At 44.4% G+C, this 12,153-nt stretch overlaps 1 protein-coding gene across 3 annotated transcripts in view; it reads left to right on the top strand.

Moving 5' to 3' along the window:
- Window positions 1–12,153, top strand: part of Mcc (MCC regulator of Wnt signaling pathway) — a 387,208-nt gene that overhangs the window by 273,678 nt on the left and 101,377 nt on the right. For all 3 annotated transcript variants that reach the window (XM_085833615.1, XM_021150247.3, XM_021150249.3), the window contains one exon: window positions 8,653–8,766. In XM_085833615.1, coding sequence (XP_085689741.1) covers window positions 8,653–8,766 — 114 coding nt within the window. The remainder of the gene's footprint in view (window positions 1–8,652; window positions 8,767–12,153) is intronic.

The raw sequence follows: 12,153 nt of genomic DNA, 5'->3' as shown, positions 1-12,153 counted from the left end.
TTTAGGAGTCTCCTCTGTGCCTTTTGCTGTCTCACCTATAGTCAGTGAAGTCTGCTAACTGTGCCTGCTCTATTAACTTCAGAGTTGGCCTGGGCACTAAGAGGAAGGAAAACAGAAGAAAATCATTTCGTAAGAGTGCACATGCACTGGCAAGGCTGTAAACGATAAAATGCAAGTGGAGGAGAGAAGGGAGGGTCCATGCTGTGTGCTAAAATAATGCTGAGCTGTGGCATGCCTGTCCAAATTGCTGTTGTGTTGTGGTTTCTAGACACAAAGTGGGAGGATAGGCTGGCTTTAAGGGAGAAGCACTCCTTGAGGAAAGGGGCTGGAATGCTGTCTAGCCAGACATAAACCGCAGGCTTCTGTGGCTCGCTTGCATGGAGCTGCATCTCTGACAGCTTTGGGATTTAGCATGGGATTGAGAAGCACATAGGGCCTGGCTAGACTAGCGCTGGCAGATGGGGGAGGGGGATCCCTGGTTTGGTGGGTGCATGGCTCGCTCACAAGAACAGACTCCTTCCAGGTGGAACAGCCTTGCTTGACTGTAGACTTCAGGATGCCTTTACTTGCATCATAGCCTCTCCCTTCTTTAGACATCATCAAAGAGAGAACATAAGAGCTTCCTAGCGGTGTTTTACCTCCCTGGATACACTATATAGAGGGCTGTGGTAACATGTAGGCTTCTTTATATTCTCCAGAATGCTCAGTAAACAGGGACAAGGAAAGTAAACATTTTCACGGGGTCAGAGAGAAGGACATGAAAAAGCTACCTGAACACCTTGCAGAGGTAGTCTGGGAATGTTGCTTTTACTTATTGCAGACTTGCAAGTACAAAGGTGTTCTATATTAACCACACTGTTTCATACAAGCTATAGTAAGTGTATTTGTAAAAAAAAAAAAAAAAAGCCTGTCAGCTTTTATATAGATTATATGATCTGTAGATAGTATGGGTAAGGAGAATGTCTATTTTTTCCTTTGGGTTTTAATTTTGTCTCAATTTATTCATTCAATAAACATTGTCTGTCTTGTCCACTGGCTGATTCCAAGACTCCCAAAGTAAAAACTGAAGTAAATCCATGTCAGATACCACCAAGTGCTGTGAAAAAGAAATACAAAAATAATAAAAGGGAAAACTTGTCTCTGGTGGTCAATGGAAGATAGATGGGGATGGTCAGAAGAATCAGAGGAATGTTGCATTCCTATATGAAATAATAATCAAGTTATTGTGTATGTGTGTTCATAATAGTGCGCGTGTGTGTGTGTGTGTGCGTGTGCGTGTATTATCTGTGCCAGCCTCATGCCCCCAGTGTGTGTCACAGCTTTTTAGCTCACCTTTTGTCTTTACTGTCATGAACAGACCATTGTGTCCTAGATTGCAGTACATTCTTCATTTCTCTTTTGTCTTTGAGATACTGTATGTGGTAGCTCCTTTTGAGGTTGGTGTGAAGGTTTTAAGCATCTCCCCTCAAAAGGCAGGAGCAGGCAGGAAGTGGGGTGTGGACTAGGTGTGGTAGGGCAATGTCTCTTCCCAGGCTGTCAAGGATTCTTGTGCTGCACTCTGCCTTCCTGTGTACCTGCCCACCCAGTGGGACAGGGAGCTTATGATTCAATTCCACATGTTGAAAGGCAAAGTATAGCTTACTGTGATTGGTGTGATCTAGGTCGCCCTGTGGAGGAGAGTCAATTTGGTTGCTTCACCAGGGATTGTGTAAAGTGGAAGACAGGAGAATGACCTACTAGTGCCTTCAAAGTCCAATTTTATCTTGACACCTTTTAGGAGATAAAAGGAAGTCGCATGGCCACGATGGCCACAGTGGTCACAACCATGCCTCTGTTTGGCAGCTGGCTTTGTGATCCAGAAATTTACCTGCACCATTGGGTTCTTCATTGCAGTTTAGAGCTCTGCATGCATCAGCATTGTGCCCATCTACAGATGAGTAGAGTGAGGCTTCAGAGATGTTCCCCAAGAATGGGGTTTTGTATAACCTCGCCCACTACTCTGCCGCTCTCCTTAGTTGCCTACACACTGCTCTTTCCAATATTCTTCCTGTTCTGAGATCAAGGTGTTCCGGGGTTGGATGGTACTGACGAGGTTATGGTCCTTTGCAAAGAGAGAGAATTTGAATCCTACTCCTTTCATCTCTTCTGTCCTCTCACTTTCTCTGAAGCTATCAGCAAGGCTGTTCAAGAGCCAGCTAGGAGTAAAGTTGAAGTCTGTCTCCTCTCCTCTGGCCAGAGGCTTTGAATTAGCTATCGGAAGCATCTGGGCAGTGGCCCATCTGTCAGCATGCCTTGGAGAAGTCAAGCCAGCTAGGACTTGCCTGTACCTTGACAGGAATAGGGGCATGTCCTGGCAGCAAGCCTTTGACGAGTATTTTGTTTAAATGAAATAATGCACATTAAGGTATCTTTAAGAAGCTGGGAATACATTTAGAAATAATTGTCCTGAATTCTTGAATACTCAGCATAACATCTGGCCCTATACTTCAATTGAAAGCCTAGAAGCATATACCTTGAGTGACAAGTGAAGAAGCCCTGTGTGTGTTTGTGTGTATGTGTGCAGATGTGCAAACATGTGCTCTCTGAACCTTCACCTGCTTTCCCCAGGAAAAGACATTGTTTTCCTTCCACACACAAAAAACCTAGGGTCCTTCAGAGTGCTTCAGCTGTCACCATAAAATTACACTGGCCTATTCTGATCTGTGGAGTTTATTGACTGTTGCGCCATTAAAAGTACTTGGTTTTCTTTAGAATGGGGAATTCAATACCTGCTAAATTGGATCGATATAAAAATTTATGAACAATGCAGTCCTTGTCGAGAAACTCTGTTACTCATGTTCATATGATTCTCTGTGGGGGTGGGGGTGGGGGGAGATGTTTTGCCCCAGGGATCACATTCGTATTTAGCGTGCACTGAAATATTCATGTTCCCTGATTAGCTGGGCTTAATTGTTGTGTCCTTATCCCCTCCATGATGTGTCATTAGGGCACAGCCACCTTGAAATGTAAGCGGGGACTGCCTGCCTATTGCAGTATCATTTTGTCTGAATGTGTTTCTAAAAGTCTTTGAATACCACTTAATTTTGTGTCCTGGTGAAAAGAAAACAAGACAAAATTTATTTAGTGGAGAATACAGTTGCTAATATTTAATAGTTATAGTTATAGCTAGAGTACATTTAAAATATAGATATAAATACCCTATTGGTCAGATTTTTTTTATAGTCCAATATCTTATGGTTAAAATAAACAAAACCGCTAGTATGTAAGAGGCATAGCTGTTTCTAGGGAAATGTGGTTTTACAAGGGCTCTGGGGACACTGGTGTGCCTGTCTTCACAGGTAGTACCCAGACCTTGGAAATCATCATCTGTATAACACACCCTTACCTAGTGGTAACCTGGTACTTCCATATTGAAAGGGCTTTCTGAGAACTGACTTTTAATTGAGGTTCCACGAATAACCGAGGCCATGGGCTGTGAAGGGAATCGGCAGGGAAATTGGAAAGAGAAAAAGCTACTGCTTTCTGAGTTGACCAAGGGCAGCAGGAAGTGATTTGCATGCAGTGTGCAATCTTGTAGATGATGCTTAATGAGTTTTAAGTTTCAAGACTGAACAGCCTTTCTCAAAATACTGCACAGCAGGTGCCCCTAGCTGGAATCCTAGCAGCAAATAGAAAGCCTCCACACGGGCCTGATTGTATCCATCTGGCTGGGAGCACTGCCCTTGTACCAGGAATTTTGTTCTTTGTGTGTCTGAATTGGAGGTCCTGTGGCGTGGATGGTCCAGGAGGGGTATAGGAGTGAAGCTGCTTTCCTGTGCACTCCTCCTGGCTCCCGGCAAGGACAGCTGGGACATGTGTGGTCATTCACTACAGTCAATGGTAGTGGACATGCAAGGTGTTTGTGCTGCCATGTTGAAGCCCAAAGGAGTCTTAGAGACATGATATTACAAACCCATCTGTCAATACTTAAAACAGGAGCATTAGAAGACAAGGAGACTCCCTGGATCCCACACCCAGCTAAGTACCTCATTGATACCACTGGAAGGCTCTCTCCACTCCCTGCTGCCATTGGAGAGTACCATGGAAGTCTTGTCTCTACACGCCCCTCCTCCACTCAATCGCATATGTGTAGATGGACATGCATGTTTAGGTGTCCCAAAGGCAAGAGAGCAATAACACACCAAAGATGGAGCTTTAGTGAGGTACACAGTGGAGTATACTTGAAGGTAGGTTTCCTTAGTTCTCTGCCGTTGGGCTGTTTTCCTACCCAGCCTCAATGCTTCGATTTCCTCGGTGTCCAAAGAAGAGATAATGTCTGTCTCACAGGATTACCATGTGGGAATTAATCAAGATGCTATATGCACTGTATTAGATGGAATAAGATGCAGTGTGGGAAGGGAATGTCCCGCCAACAGTGTGTGTTGATGCAAGGTTACTTATGCTTGTCTCTTATCCTTTAAACGAAGAGCTCACTGTGGGAAAGGAAGTGTTGGCATTACCCATCACCTTCCCTAAGATGTAAGCTCAAAATTTGTGTGAGGACAGAATAGAAATTCTTTTAGCCCACAGTGGGACAGAAGCAGAGGCACTCTGATAGTGAATGACACAGTTTACACAAAGTACCTCCTGATCTCAGCAGACACCCTCAAAGTACACCCTGGATGGGCTTACCCCAACACGGCACAGCCTATTTCCATATGGTACCCATATGGAAAAGGCTGCATATGACACAGCCTTCCATCTCTACTGTGCTGCTGGAATCTTTGGCCCTTTGATGACTCAGCTGTTCAAAGCCCCAAGTCCTAGAAAGATGAGCTAGATGTCAGATGCAGAGTCAAATGGACTAGGCACAGGGCTGGATGTTGATGATCCTAATGCGGTGTTATCAGAGGATGTGGGGTTAGCTCGACAGAGCAGGCTTGTGTTTGCAGCTTTGCTGTTAGTAATAGCAGAATAGAGGTACAGACCCCCAGAGACCACTTGTCACATTAGAGGGCTGATGGATTCCAAGGGCATCTCTAAGAGTATGAAGCCAGTTGTCTCCTGACTGGTAATGTAAGGGGCTGCTAATTCCCTTAGCATGGTGGAGAAACCTTCAGGAGAGTCTGTCTGCTCAGCCCTCGATTGGGCCCTTGGGCTGGACCCCTTAGCTGTCAGGTTAAGCTAGCTCGTCCTTATGGCTAGTTCTACTCATGGAACAGACAATTACCTAACAGCCAAGTGTCCAGGTGGTGCAGTTGCATTTGGGTGCTCATAGCACAGAGAGAGGGAAGCCAGCTCAGAAATAACCTAGAGAAATCACAGCTTTTATCTCTAGAAACATGAGAATATATGTCCTAAACCCAAATGCATGCAGACAGCGACAAGGTTCCACGTCAGCTTTTGCCTAGGCTTCCTGTGAACACTTCGCAGACAGGACTACTAGATGGTCCAGCAGGTAAAAGCACTTGCCGCACAAACCTGAAAACCCAAGTTCAAACCCCAGACAACACAGTGGAAAGAGAAGACCAAACCCTGAAGACTTTCCTCTGGTCTTGCACCCACATGTGCATGTACTCACGTGTGCACACATGCACAGGTACAAATACGATGATCAGGGTGATGGTGATGATGGTGGTGGTGGTGGTGGTGATGATGATGATAATGGTGATAAATTAAATAAAAATGTTCAATTTCACAGAGAACTAAGAGGCTTCACTTCGAAGTGAAGCCTCAGGAAGTGGCAGAACCAAGCAGTAGGCTGTTGTCTACGCTGCCACCAGGTAGAAGCTCCTGTGTGGCCTATGAAGGATTTAATCTGAGAAGCCTCTCTGTCACTGTAAACTTTAAAGGGGGCTGGCAGAGAGATGTGCACATGGCTGTGGGGGGTAGGTAGGGAACCCCTGTTGGCAGTCCTGCCCTCTGTGCCTCTGCTGAGAAACGGACAATAATGAACATATTTTATTCTTTATATCAAAATGGCAAGGGTGGGAACGTGGACTGAGACAGAAAAGAAAACAAGTCTTTTTAGTTATTATGCTCCTGCCTGGCTTTCTATTGTTTCCTTAATACAAAAAAATAACTCCCTTTACAAAATATTCACTGGATTAAAAGGACTGAGAACAAATTAGAGCTGCCTGGAGCCCACATGGGCATCCACTAGAAGGTCCCTCCCAGTTTATAGTTTGGTTACAAGTCATTTTTCTTATCATGCATGAAAAATTCTTTTAAGTAAACTTTTTATCCATTAAAAATAAAAACCTCCTGAAAATTACTGTCATGTACAGTTTTGTGTGGGATAGCAGGGGGCTGTGCCACGCTTGTGGTGTCCCGTGCTGTGTGAGGCCTTAAGGAAGTGACTCCATTTGCAGTTCCTCCAGATGAGCCCCAGAGGACCTGTCCTTGCTCTCCTTGACTTCAGAGCACTCTAGTGTGGGAAGCACCATGGAGTCACAAAGTTAAAGTCTAGCACAAAGGTTTGTTAATTTGGAGGCCCATTGATAGATCTCAGCACATAGAAACCACGCCTATGAACCTGTGCTTTCATATTTGTCTGTAGAGGATACCATCGAATTCAGATAACTCTTTGGGAACTGTCTTCCATCTGGGGTGGAGAGGCATATGTCTTCCCTGTGTACATGCTGTGGTCCAGAGAGCCAAGGGGCCAAAAAGAGTATTTGGGCACCCAGCCCAGCAGTGCCCCCAATAGTAAGATCCTATTCTGGATCCTTCTGGTGCGGCTTTGGCAGAATTAGCTACTTTGTGTGTTTCCCTGTGTGACATAGTTCTTGACATTGTGGGAAGGGTCAGTAGTATTCTATGCCGGCTTTGTGTTTTCATCCTCCCAAGCCCTGCAGATGGCCCCAGATGTAAGAGAGTGAGCCAGGTAGGAAGAGGACCAGGCTCTCAGTTGGGACCCTCCCGTCTACACCTGTGTCTCTTAAAGCACATGTCAGGCCTCGGTGCGTTTGATAGTCCTCACTAGGGATTAGGTGGTGTATATTCTCCAAGGACCACGTGATCAGATAACACACTGGTGTTGATGCCGAGCGTCTTTGGCAACGACCCCAGACACTGAAGGGACTGAATCTTTCTTGTCACCAAACTCAGAACAAATCTCAAAAAGATTGTATAGTGGGAGCGAAGTGGTATTTGTGCTAAGAAACCATCGCATACACCTTGTATCTGAACGGCAGAGTGACCTTTTCAGAGGGGCCCTCGCCCGACACCAGACGCAAATACCACCAGATTGCTTGGCATTTCCTTTTTAAATTTCAAGCGTTCCTGGTTTCAAATCAGCAATTGATCTGTTTGTTTGTGGCCTGTGTGCAATTAAGTTAGTCACACTGCTGTTGGAGTCTAAGGAGCGTAAGCTCTTTGAAGCCGCTGCCCACCTCTGACACCGCCGAGCAGGGTGCAGAAACTGAAGTGCAGGTGACCTTGAGAGCTGAACTGCATATTGCCAGACCGTGTCATCCTTTGTGAACACGTCTGTTCTCAACTCTCATTAAGTCCTGGGGGAGGCTATAGAATGCCTACGAGAGGAAGAATTTGTTATGATTCCATTTCTAGCTACACAGCACTGGGGTGTTGTGGGGGGGCAGGGGTGATTGGCCTGGGATGTCCAGGCTACCAATGGAAGGCAGGTGTCTGCAGTGCCTGGGCAGGCAAAGGCTTCTGGGTGTTGCCTCTGAGCTGTGGGTGTGTTTGATTGTGTATTGTAGTTCTCCCATCTCTGGCCTGGAGAGCCAGAGAATCCCCAGCTGGGGCAGGAGCCTGTGCAACCAAATCCTGTATTCAGAAGGCAGAGTTCAGATTCTGAGCATAGCGCTTGCCTTGCCTCCCCTCTTAAAATCTCCTGAAGAGCTTTCATTGCAGCTTCTACTAACCTGATCGAGAGGGCTGGGGAATGGGGTCTGGGTGGATGCAGGTTTGCTCTTTGATTGCATTTCTTAGTAAGTCTATCCGTTTATAAGAAGCTCAGACTTGGGCAGGTGAGGCTAGCTGGTGAGGAAGGAGTCCATAATAAGGAAATCAACAGGCCCACTAGAAGAAGAGCTTGCTAATAAAACCGGCTTGCTCGCTCTTTGTTGAGGGATAGAAAGATTGCCTATATATTTGGCAAGCACTTCACCACTGGGCCGTGTCCAGCCTCCTCTCCCCTCTCCCCCCTTTTTCTTTGAGTCTATTGCACCTGTAGCTTTTTTCTTCTGTTTTGAATAATTTGTGGGGTTTTGTTTTGTTTTTGACAGGATTTCCCTATGTAGTCCAGGCTGGCCTCAAACTTGCAATCTTCCTGCCTCCGCCTCCTGCTCAGGCTGCAGACCTTGTCCATTGTGTTGAATCAGGCTGCCCCATCCCAGTTATCACTGTCAGCCAAGTAACACAGGAAACACTTAGAATAAATAGCTATGCTTCCTAGCCTGAATTAACCATCTAATTCCGGTTCTACCCTTCAGATGAATGGATTTTCCCATTATGTGTTGAGGGACCCTATCATGACCATATAACCAGCTTATGTAAGACCCAAACTCATGTCTGTTGTTCCTGAGATTATTGTGCTACCATTCCTGAAAGTGTCACCTTTTGGGTGACATGGCTATGCTAATCACAGAAAGAAAGGGAAGGAAATGAGCTTGTCTGACTGTGGGTCCCTTTCTTCTGCCACCACAGCTCCACTTGGCAGCCCTGGCATCACTCAAGGGAGACATTGTAGAGCTGAATAAGCGTTTGCAGCAGACAGAGCGGGAACGCGACCTTCTGGAAAAGAAGTTGGCCAAAGCACAGGTAAGGGGCCTGGATGGGTGCTTTGTTTGTCTAACTGCTTTGTTTAAAAATAAATGTGCATGCGTGTGTTTCAACCCAATAAATGTGAACTTAATGAGGAAAGGTTCTAGGTGGGCTGCTAAAAATAAAACAAAGCAAAACAGACTCAGCATAAGGCTAGATGGCTTGATCAGCAAGCATGAGTTTCCCATGGCTATGGATAACAGCTATCATGGCACCTGGCACTTTGGTTCCCTGTGAGGCTGTCTACCCCACTGGTTCCCCAACATGGTGGGGAGAACAAGGCTCTCTCTCTTTTTTCTTTTTATAAAAGGGCACTAATCCTATTCTTGAGGGATCCACCCTCTTGAATCTTTTCCCTTAAGTCCTACCTCCTACTATTGTCACATTGGAAGCCTGTTGTATTAAGTCTGTGGACTTGGGATGGGATAAAGTGCCTAGCATCCATCTTCGCACCTAACATCTTCACACCCCAGCATCTTTACACCCCAGCAAATTAACACCCCAGCATCTTCACACCCTAGTCTCTTCACACCCCAGCCTCTTCACACCCAGCCTCTTCACACCTAGCATCTTCACACCCCAGCATCTTCACACCTAGTGTCTTCACACCTTGCATCTTCACACCCCAGCCTCTTTACACCCCAGCTTCTTCACACCTAGCATCTTCACACCCCAGCATCTTCACACCCCAGCATCTTCACACCCCAGCATCTTCACACCCCAGCATCTTCACACCCCAGCATCTTCACACCCCAGCATCTTCACACCCCAGCATCTTCACACCCTAGCATCTTCACTCCCTGGCAACTTCACATCCTAGCAACTTCATACCTATCATCTTTACACCCATCACATATATACACAAGTCAGGAAACAGAATCTGCCTGCTCCTCTACATGTCCATCTGTCCCAGTATAATCTCCACACTTTATTTCCTATGAGGTTAACCTCTGTGATAACTTTTGTGCTCATATGTCTTGCTTCTTTACAGATAATCAATCACTCCAGTTTGTGTCCATAGACAGCAAAGGTTTATTCTCTCTGAATAAAAAAGAATCACTTTATTGTAATGAACTCAAATGAAAGCATGATATAGCTAATTTAAGTCTGCCATGGAAACACTTGCCTAGGCTCAAACTCCAGAATCTCAGTAAATTTCTATATAGTAAAGATGGCCATTTTAAAACTGGTGGTTTTATGTGTTAATATGTTTTTATTCATTTATCCTCATGTAAAATCTATGAAGGAGCTGAAACTAGAAAGAAATGGATTAATAGCCTTTTTCATGATTTATATGCCTTTACCTGCATTCTGTCCTTCCTTGCCATACCATATTATTCTCTCTGCTGTCTCTTTCCAAATACCATCACTCTTTCTCTTCTCTCTCTCTCTCTCTCTCTCTCTCTCTCTCACACACACACACACACACACACACATGTATATATACATATATCTATGTATATATGTATGTGTATATATATGTGTGTGTATATATATATATATATATATATATATTCATGTATAGATTCTATTTTGCATTTGAGGGAGAACATGTGGATTTTTTTCATTCTACATTTAGGTGATCTTGATTAATATAATTTTATGTCTATCTATTTTCCTGAAATTTCCATGATTTCATTTTTACTTATGGCTGAATATTATTACAGTTTGCCCGGTTTAGTCTCATTCTCTTAGGAAGTAGGCATTTCCTTTAAATGCTTAAAACACAAAGGCTATCCTCCATGCCTTGTTTGCCATTTAATGATGTTCGCTAAGCTTGGCATCCCACCTGGTTAACCACAGCTGCCTGCGGTGACTGCGTACCCATGGTATAGTGCGTCCCATCCTGCCTCTCCTGCTAGCCAAAGGTGAGGTCAGAGTCACATCCTCTCCCCTTGGAAAAGCGTCAAATGTATCCTTTCAGCAGCGAACACACTCTGGCTGCTCATAGTTCTTAGATTCTAGCAGCTGTTGATCTGTAATGTCTAGATCAGTGGTTCGCAATCTTCCTGATGCTGTGACCTTGAATACAGTTCCTCGTGTTGTGGTGACTCCTAACCATAAAATTATTTTCATTGCTACTTCTTAGGGGTAATTTTGCTAATGTTATGAATGCTAATGTAAATATCTGATTTCCGATGGCCTTTGGTGACCCCTGTGAAAGGGTCATTCAACTCTCCCCCATAGGGGTCGTGACCCACAGGTTGAGAAGCACTGGAACACTTATACTAGCTATATCATGATTTCATTTGAGTTCATTACAATCAAGTGATTCTTTTTTATTCAAAAAGATTAAGCCCTTTGTGTGCGTTACTTCATTTCGGGCCATGCTATTTTACTTGAATCATCCCTAAGTTCCTGCTGGAGAAGCTTTTACTGGGAAATGTCCCACCTGCTGTTTGCTCAAACATGATACACCGCCAAGGGGAATTCACACCAGCACCTGAACTCGGCCATGTATTTAACCTTTGTCAAGAGGGTGCTTTGATTGGCTGCGATGCTCTGAAAGTGCTCTCCTGTTTCTTAATGTTATTAAGAATTTGTGCATTTAAATATATTTGAATTTCAATCTGTTGTCATTATTTTCCTCATAAAAGCTCCAGTGTACTATTTTTAGCCAGGTGGAACCTTGGATTGCTTATGAGTCTTCTGGCATGTACTACACAGCAACCCCAGACATTCTGAGACATTTTGTGCCCTCCAAACTAGAAGTGGCTGTTCTCTGTGCAGCCACAGTTCAGGCAGTATTTCCAGATGATTGCCTGGGCACTCAAGATGCTTGTTGCTTCTGGGATGCTCATTGTGTTGGGCCTCTTTTGTAGATAGAATCAGAAAGCTATTTTTCTAAACTTGTGTGTGTGTGTGTGCTCAATTAATTATATATAAGGTTGAAGATAAAATATCTTGGAAGCACAGGTAAATCCTTCCGATGCAAAATCAGACTGTGGCATTTGCTTGTTTAACTTCTGTTTTATGTCTGTATCTCCTTATACATTTAAAATCCCACTTGTTTCAGTTATGGAGATGTTAGAATTAGAATGCTCTATAATCATTCATTTGCCTTATTTCCCCATTATATATAAACAGGCTCAGAATAACAATCCCACCACAGCTAACACAGTTATTGAGAAGTTCTTCACACACTTTCCCTTTAAGTCATTTAGGCATTTGCAAGTAATAGTCCCCAGGATTTTTATATCAGTGCCCTCCAATTTATAATTAGTTCCTTTTGAACAGACTCATGGAAATATTTCTCCCAATGTCCTTGAGTGCTGATAACAGTATGTCTGTATGTCTATGCCTGTCCTTCTGGAAGTCAGTTAGCTGGACTTGTGGCCTCTTACCCATCTCCTCCTTGAAGGTGCTGGTGTCTTACTGTGTCAG

The sequence above is a fragment of the Mus caroli genome, unplaced genomic scaffold, assembly GCF_978045245.1.
Source record: "Mus caroli unplaced genomic scaffold, Mus_caroli_1 scaffold_19, whole genome shotgun sequence".
NCBI classification, from domain to species: Eukaryota; Metazoa; Chordata; class Mammalia; order Rodentia; family Muridae; genus Mus; species Mus caroli.
The sequence above is the reverse complement of the archived record's forward strand: the minus strand, read 5'-3'. Positions and strand labels throughout refer to the sequence as shown.